The sequence below is a fragment of the Anguilla rostrata genome, chromosome 1 (genome assembly GCF_018555375.3).
Source record: "Anguilla rostrata isolate EN2019 chromosome 1, ASM1855537v3, whole genome shotgun sequence".
NCBI lineage: Eukaryota > Metazoa > Chordata > Actinopteri > Anguilliformes > Anguillidae > Anguilla > Anguilla rostrata.
In genome coordinates this window covers 68,179,130-68,203,460 of record NC_057933.1, presented here as the reverse complement: position 1 = coordinate 68,203,460, position 24,331 = coordinate 68,179,130, and the positions used below count along the sequence as shown (strand labels likewise).

Below are 24,331 nucleotides of genomic sequence, written 5' to 3'. Positions count from 1 at the left end.
TTTTGTAATGTTTGAAGCGTCACTACCTGCCTTTTCGTAGTCTTTCGATCACTGAAGAAAAAAAAGTGACACTTTTGACAGTGTGACCTTCGCGCGCTGCAAGTCATCCGACCACCTCAGAAAGGAGCAAGCACGGAGCGCGCGGCCTAGGCTCTTTTTGAAAATAAATATGTAGACGCGACAGTATGGTTTTGAAAGCCCATTTAGGCAGAAATATTTAGAAAGTTTAACATTTTTAATTTATGAATTTAATATATAGGCCATATACAGTAATATATATAATTTTTTTATTTCATTTATTTAATTATATTTTTTGTTATGGTGTGGCGGCAAGGATTTTGCCATGGCGCCACGCCACAGCAAAACCTTACCAGCGGAAACTTTGGGATGTGCAAATAGTCTGGATTAAAGATGAAATTAAATCAAATCAAAACTGCTTTATATATTTTGCTTAAAAAATTAATTAACTTCAATATTTGACTGAATTCCATTGTTCCCATTCAGTGAATACAGATCAGTAGTGACTGGTTGGCTCCCCCCTGCACACATTGATATTTAATACAGTATTTTACAATAATGTCTAACTGTTTTGTGGAGTGGCTTGCTTAGGAGAAACAATTCATTTTGAAGTTCATTGATGAAAATAAAAAGTATGTAATATACTACTCATATTTCAGTATCTTTCATTGATAACTTTGTATATCCACTGAAATGATAGGACCTTATTCCACTTAACTGTACATAACTCCAGCTAATAATGCTAAGACAAATATCACCAGCAAGATGAAAAATATACCCATAAAATCTAGAAACAAATGACAAAAACAAAATGACAACTCCCAATTCACAGGGATTTAGTAAAAGGCAGAGGAAAAGAAACAAAAAACAAAAAAAAAAAAAACAGCAGAATACTTTCCAGCTTAGAACTGGGTCAGAAGATTACTTGCCCCCTGGAAGTACCGGAAGACTCCTAACTGAGAAATGATAATAGAAAAGTTCTAGTCAATACTGGCAACATTTGACCTTGAGTGAGCAGTGACAACATATTGCATTTGTCACGAGCATTCGTTTTAAGCATAAGTAACTTTCATTTTTATGGGTGGACACATAACCAAATAAAAGCCTGATTTGTACATATAACTTTTAAAGAGTTTCCATTGAATTGATGCCAATGCTGATTGCAAACATACGTATGAATGAAGTCAATTCACACAGCTTTTTCAGGGTAGGAGTGCTTTCTACCTCACTTTGATTGCTAGTTCCATTTTAACTTTCGTTTGATGGGCCAGATTTGCTTGTGACACATAAACCAATCTATTCATTGACAATTTCAATGACAGAGAGACCTCATTGACTCCCCCAGATCATTAAAAAACATATGAAAAGTTCAGTCAGCTTACATAAGCATTTTGGGAAGTATGTATTACCTAAAAAGTATAAATGCTTTTACTTCTTTTTATTGAGAGTATTTCCACCACTCCAGTCATTTGCTCCACTCCACGTCCTAAACTGAGCAGTTTGCATGGATTAATCAGAAAACAATCCAAAATGAAACTGTGTGCATTGACACTTACTGATACATCAAATGGAGGGAACAAACAATAACTTGCATATTTGAGCTGGAAACGGCTCAAACAACTCCTCATCGGGATGTTGATAGGACCGGCACTAAATACTAGAAAAGAAATACAGTAAACCCCCCCCATTTATTAATTAAATAGTAATTATAAATATATATTATGCACTGGTTACGTCACTTTTACACAGCTAATGCTGGCTACACTAGAATTCTTTTTTTACAAGACAAAAAACAGAAAGTTTTTTGACACGTTGCACCTCATATTATAAAAGCTACCATTTGCCTCGAGGCGTTCTGTAGTCCAAATAAACGAATACCATAGAATGTAAAAATAACATTTAGGTGTACAAAAAAGGCGAAAAATTTTGAATTCAGACTGCTGTTGGGAGGAAAATGTTTTCTAAAGTAGATACTGTCGGAGATAATATGCGCACCATGAAAGTTGCAGTCATACCTTTCGCCCTCATCAATAAAATCAAACCTTTTAATTATGCTCAGTTGAGTCTTCTTCATCATTATAATACAAAATCAACTTCTCAAAATAATACACACAATAGTGTCCACACACCAAATGTCAAACTGAAAACAATGTCTGAAGAGTAAGCTTCTTACCTTTCACAAACAAACCTAGAAATGTTTAAGGTGTAACTCTCTTACTGCTAAAATGAGCACAGAAACCACACAGTAAACGTTATGGACGCAGCCATAGGCCCTCCTCTTCTAGCAAAACTTAGTTTCAGACAACCATGATTTCCTGTCTATTGTCAGTCACATGGTATCTTGTGGGAGAACGCAAAGTGTACGTGTTGTTCAAGACTGTGCCCCTCTTAGACACATCAGGTCGCTCTGTCCAGAAAACAATGCGAATAAATAAACTAATTAAAGAGTAATTTCACTCTCACACACACACACACACACACACACACACACCACACACCACACACCACACACACACCACACACACTCACTGCCCAATTCATGAAGCACTGTCAACCCCACAACCACCACTAAGCAATAGTATCTTGATTCCAAATTCAAATACAAAGCCTACATAATCCTTGCCTATTAAATAATAGGCAAATGGCAAGGCAAAATATGAACAACCCTATGTGAGTTTCAGTCAGCAAGTGAACTATCAAATATGAGATGTAGCCACATAAGACGTTGATATTCTTTATTTGTAGAAATACGCCCAAACAACATTATTGGCACTACTAGTTACGCTCATTATTGAAAACCATAGTTAAAAAAAGTTGTTAAATAGTTGCTCTTTGTCCTTTTGACTACCAGATGCCACTATCCGGCACTGTGTATAAAAGCTTTGAGTAATGAATCCTTTTTCCATACAGTTCAGAGGAACGGTTCAATGCTCTAGACAGCTTCGCTTTACCATCACTATATGATGCTATCGAGTCAGCATGTACCGAAATCTCTAAGGAATATTTCCTGTTGAATATATGCCATAAAGAAGTCAAGCTGTTCTGGAGGGAGAAGGGGGTCCTACCTGGTGCCAGATAGGTGTACGTAATAAAGCAGCCGCTGCATATATGTACGCTGGCACACTTAAAGACTACAGCTCACGAATAACAACCAAAGGAAGAGTACATAGTTCAGACAAATCAGAGAAAATTCACAGCATCAAAAAATACATGAATAAATAAATGGCTGAACCATTATGAGTTGTAACTAGAAAAAACATTGAAATTCTTACTACCTCATGTATATTTTGTATTGTGATTAGATGCCTGATATGACAATACTGATGAGTGTTTGGGTGTGGCATTGAAGTCTTTCCACCAACATTACAAGCAATAAACATAGCAGCAAGAACAGATTACAGACAAATACTCAAAGCCACTGCAAAGGAAATGTAAATTGCATCAATTTTTAATAAAGTTATGAAATTTTTCAATGTACAGCACTCAGCTAAACCTACCTAATATTTATTTTTGTAGGTAGGTGCTATGAGCTTAGATATACACTCATATAAAATATAATGAATAGGTTCATAAAAACTACAAGCCAGTGAGCATTCAATGAAGTTGCACACATACTGACACATTCAAGATGTAAACTGTTCCATCCTTTACTAAACATAGCTTGCAAGAGATAAATATTACAAAGTTATTTCCTCCAAAATTATTTTTTCAGTCAATGCATAATTAATATTAATCAACTGGAAGTATTCAAACAGCATTTATCTGTTTATTTATTTATTATTCTAAATACCAAGGATGTGCAAATAGTCTGGGTTAAAGATGAAATTAAATCAAATCAAAACTGCTTCATTTATTTTGCTTTAAAATTAAATTAACTTCAATATTTGACTGATTTTCATTGTTCCCATTCAGTAAATACAGATCAATAGTGACTGGTTGGGTCCCCCCCCACACACATGGATATTAATTACAGTATTTTACATTAATGTCCAACTGTTTTGTGGAGTGGCTTGTTTAGGAGAAACAATTCATTTTGAAGTTCATTGATGAAAATAAAAGTATGAAAAATGATAAGTATGTAAAATAATGGTCACATTTCAGTATCTTTCATTGGTAACTTAACTTTGTAAATTCACTGAAATGATAGGACCATATTCCACTCAGCTCCGCATAATTTCAACTAATAATGCTAAGAAAAATATCATCAGCAAGACGAACAAATCTAGCCATAACATCCAGAAATAAATTCAAAAAGAAAACTCCCAATTCACTGGGCTTTAATACAAGGCAGAGGGAAAGAAAAAGCAAAACGAAAAAAAAAAAAAAAAAGTAGAATATGTTCCAGCCAAGAACTGGGTCAAGAGTCCACCCACCCCCCCCCCACCAAACAAAAAACAAAAAAACAAATAAAAAAATCTAATAACGGAACACTCCTAACTGAGAAATGATACTGGAAAAGTTCTAGCCAATAGTGGCTACATTTGACATCGAGTATATATGTCAGGCAGTGACAACATATCACATTTGCCATGGCCATTCTTTTTAAAAGTAAGTAACTTTCTTTTATAGGTGCACACATTAGCTAATAAAAGCCTGATTTGTACATATAACTTTTAAAGAGTTTCCATTGAATTGATTTCAGTGCTGATTGCAAACATACGTATAAATGAATTCAATTCACGTCTTTTAATTTTCATTTGATAGGCTAGATTTGCTTGTGACACATAAACCAGTCTATTGACAATTTCAATAACTGAGAGACCTCATTTACGCCCCCAGATCATTAAAAACATGTGAGAAGTTCAGTCAGCTTACATAAGCATTTGGGAACTATGCATAACCTAAAAAGTATAAATGCTATTCTTTTTATTGAGAGTATTTCCCCATCCAGTCATTTGCTCCACTCCAAGTCCTAAACTGAGCAGTTTGCATGGATTAATCAGAAAACAATCCAAAATGAAAAACTGTGTGCATTGTCAAATGTTATTGACACATGAAAACAAGGGAACACCCAATAACTTGTACGTTTAAGCTGAAAACGGATCAAAGAACTCCTCATCGGGATATTGATCGGACTGCCACTAAATACTAGGGAAAAAAATACAGTAAGGTGAAAACGAATTTTTTAGAGCTAATTGAAAACAGGAGAATTATAACCCCATACATTTTGCACATTTGTTGCACAATAATACACAGTGATCACAAAACGAAATGACAAGCTTCACAATATTCATGGCTTTTGTTTGCTTTTCTACACAATATACAACCATTTGAATTTATTTTCTCTTTTCATCCAAGGAGAAAAAAGCATATATACAATAAGTCATTATTATTCATTCTGGCCTAGCAAATATTGTCATTTTATTTCATAGTTCAAACAAATTTTGTTTACATTTTGCTTTTCTGTATTACAAAACAACCAAACAAATCTAAATTAATAAGCCAGCAAACGAGATTAAAACAAAAAAATCCAAAAAAGAACTGACATTTAAAAATTACTTTTTCAGCTCATTTTTTTTTCCTGATCGATATTAAAACATAAGTACAAGGATGCATATAGCATAGCAAGAGATTTATTTCAATATACAAGGTCAGTCTTCGCAGTGACACACATAGAACAGAAACAAGATAATCCAATACTATTTGAGCAACCAAAGAGAGACAAAGAAAACAAATCATCCTCGTAACAAAAAGTCATAAGATACAAAGAAAAAAAAGCCACTGTGTCCTGTACTAACCAGCTTAGGGATGCGCTAATTTATTCTCAAATAAATACAAACAAAATTAATCTCTTCTGAGTGTAATCTTCCCTGCGTCTCCAAATATTGCACCTGTGGTTCAAGCTTGCCCACCAGGATATTTTCATGGGGCGCTTCATGTCATCATATTGGGACACTGGACTGTTTTGACACCAAAGCCTGGGTTGAGAATGGGGCTCAGCTGATATGCTGGCACATGCAGAACATCTCTCACTCCCCACTACGTTCATTTGAAAACCAGCGATAGGAATCCAACATAGTCCCTCTGAGTGCAACAGAACGCAGGACTGGAGTCCTGTAGGAAGCAGATGTGGCAGGGGAAGACCGTGAGAGAAAAGGCACTGCCGAGCGACCGCAGCTCTTCCCATCATGCTTTGGTTTGCGTTGTGGTTCGCGCACGGCGGACCCAGACAACGTGCCATCTCTGGAGTCACGCAAGATGGTTTAAAACGAGAAGGGACAAGATACTGCGGCGTCCCGTACTCTCCCCTACAGTACTTTGACCTCTCCTAAATCCACTTCCTGTCTCGACGCCTCCGTCCGCATCCCTTTCTCCTGTGCCAAACTCTGACTGACAGAAAAACCCATGTCCACGCCTCCCCCCCGCCCCAGTGTAACACTGCTCATAGATTCAACACTGTCAGTGTCATGACAGTAGACCTTGAAAGCTACATCAGGGGAATTTATACTCAGAAACAGGAGGTGTTTTTTCCTGACAGACCTGATATTGGAGGGTCACCATCATCAGAGAATTGAAACAAACGCAGTCCTTCTGCGCAGCTTTTCTGCAGTCAAGCAACACCAGCCTTGGCTTGTCTCCAGTCTTCCGATCTACCAACAATTGAATAAAAAGAAAGAAAAAAGCAACCGGCAGCATATTTTCACACTAAAATATGAAACTGGAAACCACAATATTGTTAATATATGTGAACACCAGTGCCACTCAAAACTTTTGTTTTACAGGTTTAACAGGTGTGAGGGCTCTCCCAGCAGTCTCACAGACACTCAAGATAACCCCTTCTCCTGTGGCATTGATTCTCTATATCTTCCTTTCTTTACAGAAAAAAGTGCTCCTGAAGAAAGGCTACTCCTGTGCATTACCTTAACAGACTGATTGACCCATATCCGGTTATTATAGACATAATCACCTCATTGTATAACCCCATCTAGCCATCTACATAAATACCCATATAGATACTTTAAAGTTGCATTAATTTTTAAAAATTATGATTCTTATTATCGTCTCCCTGAAGAGTACCTCTCAGATACACAACCGATTGTAAGGGAGACGTCAGAACAGTCAGAATGGCGGCTGAAATGTCTTCGTCCCTTCGTCCCTTTGAGGAGCCTCCAGTCTGCAAAGCACGCAGCAAGGTGAATCATAGCAGACAGCGCCCCAACTGAAAGACTAATCTTAACATGAATGCCAAAAAAGGGCAAGGCAAAGACTCTTCTGGGCTGTTCCTGTTGTGCACAAACATGCTAGCAACATGACCAAAGACACGACAGTGGAAATCTGAGGTACCCCTCTCACATCCTTCCACCTCTCACTGTGTACAGTGGACCTTGTGGCAATTTTCAATATAAGCGCTTCAATTTATGATTCGTGCAATCTTTCCACTTTTAACAGGGCAGTTTGTTTCATCTCATGCTAGTGATCCAGTATTCCCACTATCCACTGGATTTGATTGGAATACCGAGCTCAGATCCACCAATCAGCTCCAATGTCACAGAATTCAGACTAATGGGCTTCTACAGCCTTCATTTCAACTTCCGCATCTTTAACATTGTCCACTTTGCTTTAACTGGCCAATGAAATGCAACAGAATGACCTATCGACTGCATTGTCCCCTCTTCTCAACATTAGCCCTTCAACCCGAGCCTTGTTTAGTAAGTCTCCCCCTGGTTGTCTGACAGGATTTTCATAGACTGCATTCCTGGTCTTCCTTCTCCATCTTTTAAATGGTCAAGTTGAGATGAATATGATGAACCATTACTGAAACCTTTTTAAAACAAAGGCCTTCTTCTTCTTCCTGGTCTGTTCATTTTTATCCAGAATTATCAAGCGTTCCTCTGCCCCATGTTGGGAGGGCTCTTCCAGAACCCGTTCTGCAACTCAGGGCTCCAGGGCAAGGATGAGGAGCCAATTCGGCCAAGCAGGAATCCTCCTTATGCAATATGGGAGCTTACACAATCCCAAACACAGGAAAAGCTTGTTACAATCCTGGGAGTAGCAAATCAATGAAACTATAAATGTATTAACTAATAAAAAGGGAAAAATAAATTGTGGACCACTCTGCTTCAATTCCCTCCGCTTCCCCCAAGGCAGAAAGCAAAGGGTTAAGGGAAAGGTTCAAATGAGAGCCAAAGGACTTGACAACAACAACAACAATAATAATGGTAACAACCGTAGCAGTAATATAGTCATAATAGTAATAAGAAGATCTGCAATACATGTAGTAAGAAAGTAACTTCAGATGCACTGACAGTTTGGTGGCTTTTTTTCTCGTTGATTGTGTCGTTTTTACAGGTTAGTTGGTAGGCACACTGACAGGCACTGCATGCGACGGGATGGGGGTGGGGTGCGTTGCAGTGTGGGTGGGAGGGGGAGGGCAGGCTCATTTTTGTCCAGTAATGGACTGCGATATGGACCGAGGCGGGATCATGTCCAGCAGGTACTCTCTCTGCCGATCAGCCAGGCTGGATGCTTTGTGCCCCCCCACACTTCCAGGGTTCAGGTAAGCAATGTTCACCCCTAAAACCGAAGAGAGATAGTGAGAGAGAGAGAGGAAGACAAAGAGGGGGGGGGGGGGGGGGGGAGAGAAAGAGGTTAATCACAGCCGGCAGTACCCACAGAGTGTTCTAGTTGAGCTGGCTGAAAAGCTGCTACTCTTTTCCGCATTAGTAATGGCACAAAGCAGCCCCCTCTCTGCATCTGGTACTGTGACAGTTTATGCAGTGAGCCACTGCTATACAGCACCTTTCCACCCATTACGGTTCTCCGCAGTCTAAAGCTCTTCCTAAAAAGGCCTGTAACTGGCCCACGGTCGGCCCGTCCGAGGCGCGGCGAGGAGGCCCTCTCACCGGGGATGTTGTAGAGCTGGCGCCGGCTGTCGTGCTGTGCCCGGCTCCCGCCGCCGCCGCCGCACCGCTGCTTGCCCGTCATGCCCAGGAGGCTGCTGGCCACTGACAGCTGGGAGGCCTGGGCGAAGTTGGACAGCACTCCCCGGGCGGAGCTGCTGAGCCCGCGCTGCAGAGAGGCCTGCGATTGGGTGGCCTGGGGCTGGGGCGCCTGCAGCACGCACAGACGGGGAGAGACAGTTTGGGAGGCCCGCCTCACAAAAAATACTATTAAATAAATACAACACTGGTGCTGTATTTTTAACACACGCACCACAGCACTCATTCCAACAGTGCGTATAACCACATCAGGGTCTTAAGGGATGCCTTGCACATGGGCATAAAGCATAGATCCTTCCAAAACACAATGTGCAACTATCACATGCAAGGAGGTAATGCCCCTTGCATCTATGTGACATACAGCATCAATTAGTTTATGTGGTAATCCAGGACATCATTACTCATTAATCTATAAATACTCACAAATACAAATATTGCACAAGTAGACAGCACAGAAGAAATGGTCAACGTAAGGCACTGACACAAGGCCAGGTACCACAGTAAGAGTGTGTCTGTGAGAAGGCTTGGAGACTGTCGGTAAGGAAAAGGCTCTGAGCGGCTGCCATACCTGTCTGAGCGCATGGTGTCGGATCATGGTTTCAGTCTTACTGACGCTGGGGACAGTCTGGGCAGAGCTAGGGGACAGAGCGGCCTGCTGCTGGAGCCTCTGTTCAATCTCCTGTGACACACACATGCACGCGCGCGCACACACAGACACACGCACGCGCATACGTACGTGCACGCACACACACACGCAGAAAAACACGTACACACACACACACATTTGATTGGACATACAAGACCATAAGAAGGTCAGTGTGCAGAAACGGACAGACAAATGTTTAAAATGAAAAACCAATGCTCAAGCCATGGACTTGTTTTATTCAATCCCTTATTGATTGTGCTTGCATGCACATCTAACCCGAACCTGACCTAGCACATGAAAGTTTACTACCTTTTGATACTGCAGAGGATCACCTTGTTTACTTTGAGCTGAAAAGAGCGCTTATCGTAAACCAACTTTGAAATGATAGAACAGGATATAAATAATGCCACACATACTGCCTGGACCTGTTTCTCTATGTGATGGAATACCTTATTTCTAACTCTGTTGACTGAGTTTAACACATCATACTAAAACAGAGATTGTCACTCATACCGTTTTTACCAACTGTAATAATAAACTGCAAATAAATAAACTGTATTTATCATTGTTATGAACACACAACACACATTATACATCTCAGGTAACTGACATCATCAAAATGCAGCAACCACCTATCATAGCTGGTACCATATAATTATGGCTATTAAACACTTAGACTTTGCTGTTTAATGGCAGAGGCTTTCATACAATATCGGTCGGCATCACCGGCTTTTCTGCATCCCATCCTTTCAAACCCAGTTTAAAATCAGTATTCTTCCCATGAAGCCATTCGCTTGTCACTCATCTGGTAAATAAAAAATTCTATGAGCTAACAAACACATCTGAAAATGTTAATCTGCGGGGAAAATCCAGAAGCAGGTGGGACACTTCAGCAAGGCTAGGTAGCCGTCGTTTGTGGGCACAAGACGGCTTCAAATGCAGTTAAAGAGCTAAACCTGGAACCCTGCCATTTTGGGAGTATTTGAAGGCAGTTGGTTATTATGTCCTACAAAGGACACAGGAAGGGATAGCATGGACAAAGAGAAAGGGAAACGGCTGACCTGCTCCTGCTGCAGGGCCTTCACGAAGGCGTTCTTCAGACGGTTGGTGTGCTCGGCCTTCAGGGCCTTCTTCTGATTGGATGTCATGCACTGCTCACAGAGGATGCGCCCGCCCTTCTCCTGCTTCCAGTGCGGAGTGAAGTCCGTCCTGCACTGGGCGCACATGAAGGGATCCATGCGGGACAGCGGCCCACGTAATTTACCTGTGGAGATGGGAGAGCGAGGCGGAGCAGTCAGTCCCAGTACTGGAGGGGCGCTTTCCATCTCAATTCAGTCCAATTCAGCAGCCCATAAGCAACTACAAGAGCCTCAAATTAATGAAATGAATTTCAGTTAATATACTGAATTGAGATGGAACCGACTCCAGCTCTACTCAGCAAAATCCCAAATCATGCCTAAAGTTGTTTTCCTGGCATTTTCTATGACACATTTCAATCTTTTCAGTGTAGCATTTGTACATCCTTAAAATGTATAGATTCTTCTTTCAGTGACACACAAAAACAAAATTACTACCTTAACTCATGATGCCCTGGCCACCAACCCATTTTCCCCCTCAGAGTCCCCACCTACCCTGGCTGTCGATGACACTCTGCACCACCTCTTCCAAGCCCACCATGTAGATGAATTCGCTGTTGGCGGCTGAGGGCAGGAAGTGCAGCAGGGGTGCGGGTGGTTTGGGGGGTGGGATCTCCAGCAGGGTCTTCTCCAGCTGTTTGCGCAGGGCCAGCTTGGCGGCCGCCTGGCTGCTGACTGAATCTGACAGGGACCCCGCCCCCGGACTGGGCAGGGGAGAGGGACTGACAGCGCCCACACCTGTCACCCCTCCGACTCCGCCAGCCCCGGCTGCCTGCATGTGAGCCAGGTTCATGTAGATGGCAGAGGATCCAGATCGCTGGGAGGCTGACACCTGCTGGCTGGAGGTCTGTATTGCAATGGGACAGACCAAGTGGTAAGCAAGAGGCCAACTCACACCCAATTAAAAAAAGCTAAAATCAACCCCTTTGCCACAACATTCATGGACTATTAGAGCTCACCATAGTAAAGCTTTTTAAAGATCAATGTAAGCAACACCAGTTACAGTAGTGGCTTTTCATTTCCCTTTTGATCAGACTGACTGGCATAACATGGTCCCAAAACCCAGGGCCTAGTTCTCCATTTCCCTGGCCACAGGAAACAGGACCATTACCTGCTGGTATCCGACTGCATTGTTCATGTTTCCTGTAGCGGATCGCATCATGCCAGGCTTGGAGGGCACCCTCTGGCCCTGCAGTTGGGCTGGGTTGGGGGCAATGACCCTCTGTGACATCATCATTTGTGGAAGGGAGGCATTGGCAGCTGACCTGATCACTGTGTGCCCCTGTGATGCAGGACAAGGGGAAGTTGGGAAAGATCGACTTAAGACAGGAAAAGAAAAACTAAAACTGAACAGCAACACTTCATTTTTCATTAATTTAGATTAAGAATGTAAAAAGAACAAAATTTGATAGAATTTGGCTTGTGGTAACCATATTGTTTAAGTTTTGAACGAAATATGTAAAAAATAATGTGGGTCTTCGTTTTAATGTGTTGTATAAGTACACTAATTTCACAATAACAGGATCAATGATTATCAAGTATTACCTCATTTGCATGTTAAATTGAACTAATTGGCTTGTATAGCCACATTTTGCTGAATGCATAACCTACCAATGAATAACTGATACAGAACAAATTTGCAAGTGAATACATAAAATACTGTCTTAGAAACAGATTGTATTGAATGTATTGACTATAAGCAGACTTGCATGTAAATTAAGGAAATACTCCTTAAAGGAGAAACGATCCCGCCCTGTGTTATGACTGTCATATAAGTGAACAGGGTTTGAAGAAGAAATTTACAGCCTTGTTGAAAACAAACAAACAAACAAACAAAAACAAACATGGAAGCCCTGTCGCGTACCAAATGAGGACATACCCATGGCCCCTTCTACTAGCCAGTGTGTTATATCAAAGTCAAACGGTCTTTGATTCAGTTTTTGGCCATTCTATGGAATTGAATAATAATGGAAGACAATGTTAGAAGCCAGAAGAGAAAACCAATGGCGTCAACACACTGCAGGTGCTTTCATCATTAGTAACAGCCAAATGAAAAACAACAGGGTGCTCGCCCCCTAATGACCGCTTGCAGCCACACATGATGCCACTCTCCCACCAGGCTACACCCTCTGTAGCCAGTAGATGGCAGCCTTTACAAAGGAAACACAACTGCGACACAGGATTATACACATTGGGGGTAGGTCTATTTCTCAAGAATACTGGCCAAGAACAGGCAAGCCATTGTGAGTAATTTGTTACATATGGAACTCATATTGCTAACCTACGTTTCTGCTATGTCAGTGAATTAGATTCTAAGCTTGGTCCCTTGGTGAGACCTAAAAACTAATTTAATGTATCTGTGCTCCCACTGCACATGCATTTATACACACATACACACAAGAGAAATTACGCTTTCTTTACCAATAGCTTGAAAATGTTACGCTTTATGTCAATACAATGAAAATTACTTGGAGTAAAATTTTAAGTTTGGCATGAAAAACTGAAAAAGTTAAGAAATTACATTTTACAATTATATTGCCAACTTGAAACCGTCTATAGATTCCCTTATTTGAACCCTTTACTCAGAACCCTAATTATATAATGCTCAAATTATCATTTTGGATCATCAATGCAATTATTGAAACCATGAGCTACTCATTTAACCAGGTTTCCAGTTAAGTATTGAGGGTGTGAATTATAAGATTAAGGGAATTAAGGGTACAATTTTAAAAAGGTAATTTGTGGTACAAATTAATGATTTGAAGTCCATTTATGACATACATTTAAGGCCAATTGAGGGCCTAATTATTAAATTAGGGAATCAAATTTGTCATCTTTTTTGCCGTGATTTAGAGCGGAGTTTTATTTGTTTCGACCATGTCCTCTTGGGGGTTCAACAGTATATGTCAGGACGCTTCTGTGGGTTTAACTTTATTAACCAATAAAGCCACTTGAACTCCCTTGTACAAGCCAACGTCTATAGTGTCACTCAAATGGGTAATCAAGAAGCCACACAAAACCCTGCAATAAAAACAGCCCAACTGAAAACACACAAACGGAGCCAAAGCAGAAACATGCAGAATCACAAAGTGAGCTGTGGATGCCATGTGAGGAATGAATCCAGCAGACGACCGGGACAAGCAGCGAGCTCACCTGTAGGGTGCGCAGGTTCTGCGGCTCTGGATTCTGGAGCCCAGGACGCACCGGCAGTTTGGCCAGACCCTGGGAACTGTGAATGGCGGACGGCTGCACAGAGGAGGCCGCGTTCTGGACCACCGGTACCTGGAACAGAGAGGCGTGGCCAAACTGAAGAGCTGCGCGCGCAAGGTGTTCTGCACTTGCACAGTTGCCGTCAGCTTATCAGTGGCCTGGACTTTACTGGAAACCATGATGGTAAACAACGGTTTGGTTCCACTTAGGGGAGTCACACCACACGCATGCACACACAGGCATATGAACACAGACCGACACAAAACAGGCACGCACAAAAAAGACATGCATGCACACACACACACACACACACACACTCATGCGTGCGCTCGCACACATGCACACGCATACGTACGTGCACACAGGCTTATGAACACACACACATACAAAGCACGCACACACAAACAAGACATTCACACACTCATACACAGACATGTGTACACACAAACAAACATGCACATACAAACGCGCACATGCAAGCACACACAAGACCCCTATGGGTAGAAAGAGTTTGGTAGGTCCCACTGCTGCTGAATGCAGAGTGTGTACTGACCTTCTGCACCAGGTTCTCCTTCTGCATCTGACTCTGCCTCAGCTTCTTCAGAAGCACCAGCCGGGCCTCCTCCAGACGCAGCTCCTCTCTCAGGGCTTTGATCATCTGCTGCCGCTCCTCGTCGCTCTTGCCCTGGGACACCAAGACATGCGCACAAACGTACATGCACACAAACACAAACACACACGCACACGCACTTTAGAGTGGGAAACCACACTGACACACCAGAGCCCTCCTGAGCAGCACTTAAAGCTCATCTCTCCTGTTCACCCACTCCGGCCACCCCTCGTACCTTGAACATCTCCACGTTTGCAGCCCTCAGCCTGTCCTCAGCACGGGAGGACCCCCTGGGGCTGGAGGCCTCGTTGTCGGACAGGACAATCACGTCCGGAGAGGGGGTGTGGCGGTCTCGGTCCACATCCCTGAAAAACGGAGCAAGTCTGAATTAGCAGTGGACCTAATATTTTACCTTCAGTTTGACTCCAGTAAATACACACTTCAGACGGCGAGTCCTAGGCAGGCTCTACGCTAGAGATGCTAAAAAAAACCCAAGTAAAAACTTCAATCAAGTAATTATACATGTGGTGGAGTGAAAACCAAAACTATTCCAACCCATGGAATGGAAATTTCCATCCCCTGATACCCACGCACTGCCCGGGCTGTCCCCCCCTCCCCTTTCTCCATCCTGACTCACCCCCGTCTGGCACTCATGTCGACTGGCTCGTCCCCCATGTTCTCCTTCCCACTCTTTCCCATGCCTCCGTGGGCCCCGTGGGCCCCGTGGCCCCCCGACCCGCCCCGCAGGCTCCCGTTCATCTTCTCCTCGTAGCACAAGGGCCCGGCCAGGCCCTGGCCGCCGCCCAGGGAGCCCTTCGCCTCCCCTTGGGTCCCGGCGGCGCCCCCCTCCAATCCGGCGAGGTCCTTGCGCTTCAGCAGGGCCAGCATCTTCAGACGCTCCATGGCCTCGTGGCCCTCCATCTTGAGCCGCTTGGCCAGGGCCTCCTCCCGCTCCTCCGGGGCCTCCAGGCCGCGCTTCAGCAAGTTCATCCGCAGGGTCTCCTCACTCATCCGCTCCATCCTGCGCCACAAGAGAGGAAGCAGAGCGGTAAGAGGAAGCTGAGCACATGAACCAAGCAGCCCAGGTAGCGCTCGGCTAACAGGCAGAGTGCAACACGGGGCCCAGCCTGTTGAGCGATGCAGTTGTAGCCAGAAGTCACCAGCTGTGCTCCCAAATAGGCAACCTCACAGATTTAGCTTAGTGAACCGAGCACAGACTTGGCTTTTGCGTAATCCAGCTGGCTACCTGTGATAAACAGGAAATGCTGCCCGTTTCCTGAGTTAAATTTAATTCCCAAAAAAGTTTCAGTCTTAAAGGCAGAGACAGGAAGAGCAGTCTGCACTGTAATGATGCAAAGAGGCAACGATAAGCCAGTGATGCCCATGCTGGAGCTGAATCAGGAGTTCACCTGTATGCCAACTTCCTGTGCATCCCAGGTGACTTCTCACTTACACGAGGGTAAGACGGGGATAAAGAAAGTGATTCAGGAAGCGAAGAAAGAGGAGACCAGGAGAAAGTAAGGAGCAAGAGTACTGGTGGGACTAAACAAGGGCTGAAACTGGACCACGCCGAAGGGAAATAAAACAGCTTGAAGTCAAAGAGAAAAACAAGGGTTAGCAACTGCAATCCAGGGACATGAGGCCCACGGGGGAACAAATGGAAGCCACAATGCCTAAGATGTCCAGGAGGTTGTGGTGGCGGGGAGGGGAATATTGAAAGCTTGCGTACCAAGCTTAGACACACACCACTGACAGAAAGTGAAATGTGCGGTTTTCATTGGCTATCTCCGAGCTAGGTGCCGCTCCTAAGGATTTTGCTGCATGCCTGAAGGCATACTGCACGGAAGAAACACCATCTTAGCACAATAATTCAAACACACTGTCTCCCCAAAGATACACACAAATGAACATGCCTTCATAAACACACTTCTTCCCTGTCTCAGAGCTTCTCTATTGCCAATGATAAACTATAATTTCCCTTGAGCTTTGCTGAAATTATGAATTTTTCGATACAGGTGGCAGTTTGAAGTTAAGATTCACACAAGATTTTGGCTCATTTCAAGTCAAAAAATCGGTTTGAAAAATTGAAATGTAGTGTGCTCCCCACTGATCCATGCACTATATTTAAAAAATGCTTGCATGTTCCAGAGCAGTGTTAATAATATTATAAAAATAGATACAGTGTACACATCTGTATAAAATTAACACACCATAGCTCGACATCTTCAGCAAATAAATCCCTACCCAGTCCTCACCTAACAATTCTTTTCTAAACCCCGAGAACATCTTGGCTGATATCGGAAGAATTATTATGTATATATTCCTTAGTCAGCTGCTGCACACAAAATGATGGATTCTGTACTTACAAAGAAGACTTTAAACAGTGCAGATAAGTGCAGATGCAGCTGGAGAACAGTTTTAACCCAACACCATCATTCCACCCCACCGGTCCACTCTCCACCGTTTCAGAGACAGCAAGCTTTCAGTTGACGTAGATTACACATCAAATTCAGAAGGAAATTCAGAAGAATATTAGTCCAAATTACCTCTACTCAGCCAACAACATGAGCCATGGCAGCAAAATACAGGGTACGAGAGGCTGAGGGGATATTTATATATTATTGATTTATCCATCTATTGGTCTACAGCTATAAAAATACTGAAAAGCCTTCAGAAAATCTGAACACATTTTAAACAAGGAGTTTCTTATACATTATCACACATGAGATTTTCTAGACACTTGTGCTGAGAACTGCATAAAACAATCTCAAACATGGTACACTGTAGGGTAATATTTTTTGGTCAAAGTTGTTTTGTACCTTAAACATGTTAAAAGCTGATTAATAGCCACACTTTGGACTCTCCCTCCCTCATGTCCTGTCAATAGACAAAACATTAGGAAAAACTAAACGTAAAATTTACCATTTAAATACCAATTTATAAGGCATCCATAATTTGGCCAGCTGATACCATAATCAGTCTGCCTGCAAGTGATGCAAATTTTTAGTCAACCGGTCAGTCTGTCTGCATTTCAAACTGTCAGTTCCAGTTCCAAAATTGGTATGGGTTTTCTCACTGTTTGAGGGCTTTTCTTCCGGGGAGTTTTTTTTATTTTATTATTTTTTTTACCTCATGTGCTTGCTATCTGAGGGTTCAGGCCTGGTTTTTGCTCATTTTCTGCCACTGTAAAGCATCTTTGTGACAGTTTACTGTAAAAAGTGCTATACAAATAAAATTGATTTGATTTAGAAATCAAACCCATTGGCTATAAGAAAATACATTCATCATAAATTTATATTGTGACAATACCTTAGTACTAAAGTTATATTTGACAGAGAAATATGGTGCGCACGCAAGACACTGGCAAGCAAAATTATCCGAACAACTATCAAATCCTCAATCATATGTTGCTAAACAGAACCCCAGTGTCAAAGTGTTTTAGCATGACTACAAGATGACATTAGCTCAATTAGGACAATGACAGACAGGCCTAGCATGACCTCCATTCTCATCCAGGCAGAATGGCAGTAACACGATATGCACATGGAAGAGAACACGCTCCAGGGCTGGTATCACAATAGATCATGTTTGGATCACCATGTACTGGAGTGCGCACATGTGAATGTGTCATCTCGCCTCGGAGTTAATCATGTGCACGCATATTTTTTCAGGGCAGGTTAGGCCATGTGTCATGTGCCATTGTTTTGAATGATCATATGCAGGCATAACTCGGATCGAATCCGGGCCACGTCGAACCCTGAAATTGTCAGCCAAAGGAAAGGAACAAAAACATGCTGTAAAAAAGATTATTCAAGCTTTTGTGTAAAGACAGCAACATAAAATCCACAATGCTACAGAAAATAACCAAATCAATTACATAACGTCGAGGTTTTGAATATCCCTCCAGAAAGCCTCTGCATGAATACGCCTATAGTAATTATTACTCTCACGACCAAAGGCTTTAAACAGCGTGATGCTTATGTGGGCTGTTTTGCCGTACACAACAATCAAAAGTCAGCTTCGCAGATACCGGCACAGTATTTCGCGTACAAATATATTCCACAGAGCTGCATCGCTAACCTCGCCTTTTAGGCTGGATTAAACTAATCTTTTCAAGGGACTATGGAATTCCTTTAAAATACAAGGAGATTCATGCGCTTATCGTTTTGGTTTTTACCTCAGTTCTCAATGAGCGAGCACTGCGCTGCAGCAACAGCTCGTGATGCAGTGAGAGCCTGCAGTGACCCAAACGGCTGAACAGCTGGCAGTCAGCGGTTTGAATCCCGATGCCTTCACTAACTCGCTGCCATCCAGTGACTCAGTAAACAGCCCTGGTTAGGATTTGATGACAGGGCGGGGGAGGGGTGCTCGGATGGTTATAATTAGAGCAAAATGCCTCATCGGGCCAAATTAACAACCCCCACCCCGCACATCCTCCACCCTAGTCACAGTCGTTTAAAAAAAATATATTTTTTTAAATCCCCTCATTTGCAGTATATACAGACCAGCGAATCACAGAAGTTGCCGTTTTTCTTTATTCGAAAGAAAGAAAGTGAAAAAGAAAGACGCCTACATATCCAAACTGTAACCTCCCGGACGAGCCACCCACCTCGAATAAGATGGAGAACGAGCACACGCGAGCCCGAGCCAAACCAACCATGGCACCAACAAGCCAATCAGAACTGCCCTGTGGTGTGTGTGTGTGTGCGCTCGTCTGTCTTTACATCCCCCCCCTTGCTGCCCCCCCCCCCCCCCTTTACATAATATAATGACTGTTTCCCTCAGCTGCTACACAAACCAGACTCTTTCTCCTCAACCAACCCCCACCCCCCATCCAAACCCGCACACGCGCACTTCACAACAGACACACAGTTCTGGGCACTTTGCCAGCCAACACAACAGCCAGACGCCTCCGTATAGCTCTGGGACGAAAGGAAGGAAAGAGAGGCGCTCAGACGGAGAGATGGTGGAGGGAAGATCAGCGTGTGAGCTCGGGGAACGTTTTCCATCTCACTGCCTTAATCTCAAAGTGAAAATAAGAGAAAGTGTGGTTTAATTCGATATCATCACAGAGATTAGGAGATACTACACACGCGCTTGCGCGCGCACACGCACACACACACACGCACACACACACACACACACAATGCACCAGTACCAGTAGAACACAGTATTGAAATGCTCCAGAGAGAGAGAAATAGAGAGCGAGAGAATGAGAGTGCGAGAGAGTGTGAGAAAGCGAGAGAGCAAGAGAGAGCGAGAGAGAGAGAGAGAGAGAGAGAGAGAGAGAGAGAACACGCTTTGTACCGTGGCCTCAAGCTGTATGCAGCCCCACACAAAAGCAGACATGCTGAGATTTCACAGGCCGTGCCAACATAAGGCACTCTTTGTTCCCTTCCTCGCCCCCCCTCTCCATTTTACTACAGTTGTGCCACGCCAACAAAGCACCATATAAACATAACCCCCCTCCTGCTCTGCAATGCCCTGAAAAAAGTACCAGTATGCTCTTTTTTCCATGTAGTAAAAATAAACACTACATACTTTCAGGGGGCCCCTTCGAGGTAGTGACAGCTAAGATTTTTTTTTTTCATTAATGTATTTTTAATATCCAAGCCCCAAGGCCCTTTTTTGGTGGTGATAAAAGGGAAGAGTGTGTAGGGGCAAGTCAGAAAGGCCAGTTAGAGACAGAGTGAGGGAATGTGTGTGTGTGTGTGCGTGCATGAGGGTGAGAGTGACAGCGAGAGTGAGAGACAGAGAGAGAGAATGGGGTACTTTCCTTACATGTCATTCCTGAATACCGACAACTCATAATTTCCACCACTCCTCCCCCCACTGTCACCCAGTTCTTTATGTATGCACCACAACTGACTGCCAATCAACTAGCTGATGCAGTCTATTGTAAAGAGTACACCCCCCACCACACATCTGTTCCCCTAACCCCCCCCCCCCCCCCCACACACACATACGTAGGTTTAATTTACGCAAGTCCTCTAGCCAAAACAAGCTGGAACTGTTTTCCAAACAAGCCAACACCAAGAAATGGATCCACAAGCCTGCTTGCTGCTCGTTTCACACAATCTACACCATAAGAACACATGCTTGTCTGTCATGTACCTTTGCATGACCCATAATGCATTTCTGGTGGGTTTTTTTTATTTATTGATTTATTTATTTAAACATTGCCCTCCTTAGCAGAATCCAGTCATGATGCGCACCAACCCTGTTAAGCACTGCTGGTGGATGTTTTCAGTTTGAGATACATTCACCCAAGCTTTGGTTTCAGGCTATGGCCACGTTTCTAGTCACACATCCAGAGATTGTTTAGTGGTCACATGGGGCTAGTTTCTCCCCACCCAAGGGTTACAAGGTGGCCAGCAGCATCTCCACCTGAAGACCCTCTCACACCACTGGAATCATGAGAAGCTTTTCCCAGGAAGGCCATGGATTCCTATCTATGTAGGATTGCATACCAGGGAGCAAATTAGCAGTTATCGATGTGCTACAGAACCTAACCCTTTAAAACTATTGTTTTCCAACAGGAAGAATGCACAATAGTGCTTTGCACAATATGCCATAACATGTGCTAAGCTGACTTTTGTAAGGATAACTGGTGTTCATTGCAGAAAGCATCAGTTTTAAAATACACTGTAATATATACAAAAGGATTAAACAAATTCTGCATATTTTTGGAAGCATGGTTTGAATATCATAGTAGTATCTTCCCAGTGTATGAATAAACTGTGTGCAAAGGTGGGCACTGTGATGAGACCTTGAGGATTACTTTTCATTAATCACCAAACTAGGTTCACTCCTGCCCTGGGGCATTTTAATAAATCGGTGTAGAAACTTTAATATAAATATAATGCAATGCTATAATTATTACATAATGATTTTATTACTCATTTTGAACATTTGATTTTTCTAAATTAGCAAACTACAACAACCACATTTGAAAGCTTTCATTTCTAAAACAGTAATATAAAACAAACAATCATTGCATGTAATGCCTAAAGTTGATTCACATTTTTGCAGATTCTGTTTTCTACCATGTGTGCAAGTGTTTAAAGAAAGGTTGGCTCAAGTGGACAAACTTTTGTAAGTCAGGAATATTTTGACCAGTATATTTAGCTGTATGCAGTTCTAGATAAATGGCTTTTAATGGGTGAGACATATACATTCAATATAAACAAATTAATTGAAAGGGATAACATTACATTAATAGTTCTTGTAAAACACACATTATTCACCCATAAAACTCCATCATAATTTGTAAAATATTAAGAGCTTTCTGTCCATAATCGATACCCTGACAAGCTAGAGAAGACATATTCAATGGTCAGCAGAGGTCAGCACAAGAGAGAGTACACACTTAGGCAAACACATCTGTATGTGTAAGTAGTACAGTACCTTTCCAGTGCATGCTTGTTTTAACAGGAATTACCTTGTAGAAAACAACTTTAATGGAATATGACCCCACACATGTGCGCTGCACATTAGAACTATTACAAGGGGATACACTACATGTCTCACATTACCACCCTGCAGGGATAAAACAAAATGTCTACTCCAGTTTTGTCCTTGTGTAACATGGCATAGAGCTGTTATGACATCCATAATTTAGTTTGGGTACTAAACTTTTGATTCCAGCTTGAAAGATTTTAATGCAATTTTTCTTAGATAGGTACTTAAACAGTTAAGAAAAACATAAGTAGGATAAGAGACACGAAATGTGAGGACATGGTGGTTATTCGGACCTTGCCATGGAAATGCTTGCCATGGTGAAAGTGAAGAAATAAACCAGTTTAAATTTGAATAAATTTGAAGGATATTTACCATATCTTTTTTAAAGAAACAAGATTGAATTTTCATTTTTAGAAATGAATAACCAATAATCAAACAAGCTTTATGTACGATCACATTTGAACATTTTTCTGGACATCTTTCTTAAAGACAAAGCAAAACAACCTGTCTGTAGTTGATGACTGTTACTGGAAAAAAAATATATATTATGTGTTCTTAAAATTGAAAAACTTACTAAATGTAAGATGAAATGTCAAAGGATTTATGTGAGCCAATTATAGAGAAACTGAACACTAGTGACCAAGCAGAAAACTAGGGAGAAGTATAAATGGACTGTACTGTGCTCAAAGCAAACAGCAGATGATTGTAGACGTGTCATTAAAGACTTGGTACCCATGAGGGAACATTGGGACAGTGGTCTGCTGATGAGCTGGTCGTTTCTGACAACCTGGCTCAACTTAACCTTCTTATAGCATGGTTAATTAATACATTTATACCTCAATATATAGAGCAGAGCATTTAACACACGCATTATTTCACACCTGGTACTGTTGTTTTTGTCATTATGCCAATCTGTTCCCAACTCCCCAATTTAAGATGAACCACACACAGAGGGAGGGCTATATTTCCAATACACCAATTATCAAGGGAACGTATGATTAGTTTCTGTTAATGCTCACTTTCTTGTATCAGTGATTATAACAAAGGTAATCTACGTATTGTATAAGGACATTGAAAATCCATAATTACTTGTACTTAGGCTATATGTTTATACCCTGTTGGTTGCCTGGTCATTCTGTAACTGCAAGATTCGTATCTCTGAGATTTTACTGTAATTTAACTAGCTCTACCAGGTCAAAGGTCAGCAAAATAAACAGTTCATGAGGGGAGAACAATCAACTTGACAAACAAGATTAAAAAAACAATGCTTTAACTAGTGAGCGAGGCAAACACTGAATAATGATAATAGCCCAGTAGTCACAACCCTCTAGGCACTAAATCCTGAATTATTACTCATATATGCAGAAATTGACTTCATATTGCCACCCTTTCTTTTTGGATCCAACTGCAAACCATGTAGTTAAATGATAATATTGCTCACTTTCTCACTGCCTGACTCACTGTGTGGCTACCGTGGTAACAAAAACTTTTTACACAAGAGGGGGTTGAGGGCAAAAAAAAAGAGACCAGCAGCATCACCACAACCAATAGCCAAGTTTCCATTGACACACATTAGCTGGATGTGTCATTCTGAAGCAAGTCAAAATGGCACTCATCTTCTGCTCAAGTGCTGCTGACCAGAACACCATTAGAGATGAGCTTTTATGGTACCGCTTTTATGCACCAGCCTCAACTGAATAAATGTGTTCTGCTTCACCTCAAAAGACATATGTAAACGCTTTTTCCATTTACATGCAACTACAGTTCAATACAGAATGCGTCACATGACTCTCAAGGGCAAAAATATAGCATTAAAAAATAGGAAATAAAAAAATAAAAACAAATTCACACTTGTTTTGCATGGAATTTAAATACCAAATGTGAAATGGCCCTCACGTGCCTTCCACACACACGGGCAATATACAGAGGGTTTAAAAGTAATTACATTACATTGTAGTCAAGACTGTGTGTAGTCGACTGCATCACCCAAGTTGTCGCCACATGACTTTGCATTTTGTCAATTTCCCAACTTGCTGCAACGTGCAGTCTAACCCACAGACTAAGCCACCCCAAAAAATACTCCGAATTGCACAATTATGGTGTAAAAACACGACAATACAACCACAGCTATGATAAAGTTACTTTTAACTTTGGTTTGGGAGACATTTTTGAATATTTTTGCATGAATATTCAAACAGCATGACTCCAAATTGGCTGCTCAAACCAAATATTGGGCTTTAGCTCAGGCTTCCACTAAACAGCTTTGTCCTTGTTTGTCATGTTTACATACTGTAGGTAATTGGAGAAATTT

General features: G+C 42.0%; 1 protein-coding gene across 2 annotated transcripts in view; it reads right to left on the bottom strand.

Annotated features, from left to right (window-relative positions):
* Window positions 1–2,738: 2,738 nt before the first annotated feature.
* The window catches only part of LOC135264081 (transcriptional repressor p66-beta-like), a 37,319-nt gene continuing 15,726 nt past the window's right edge, over window positions 2,739–24,331 (bottom strand). Inside the window, exons 1-11 of one of the 2 annotated variants that reach the window (XM_064352748.1) lie at window positions 18,737–19,001; window positions 15,197–15,580; window positions 14,795–14,924; window positions 14,503–14,634; window positions 13,893–14,021; window positions 11,851–12,021; window positions 11,235–11,586; window positions 10,665–10,867; window positions 9,526–9,636; window positions 8,862–9,069; window positions 2,739–8,532 (exon numbers count right to left, since the gene is read on the bottom strand). In XM_064352748.1, coding sequence (XP_064208818.1) covers window positions 8,396–8,532; window positions 8,862–9,069; window positions 9,526–9,636; window positions 10,665–10,867; window positions 11,235–11,586; window positions 11,851–12,021; window positions 13,893–14,021; window positions 14,503–14,634; window positions 14,795–14,924; window positions 15,197–15,579 — 1,956 coding nt within the window. In that variant the 5' untranslated portion in view covers window position 15,580; window positions 18,737–19,001 and the 3' untranslated portion in view covers window positions 2,739–8,395. Of the gene's footprint in view, window positions 8,533–8,861; window positions 9,070–9,525; window positions 9,637–10,664; window positions 10,868–11,234; window positions 11,587–11,850; window positions 12,022–13,892; window positions 14,022–14,502; window positions 14,635–14,794; window positions 14,925–15,196; window positions 15,581–18,736; window positions 19,002–24,331 lie in introns of those variants that run through there. The other variant, XM_064352741.1, reaches the window with a different exon arrangement.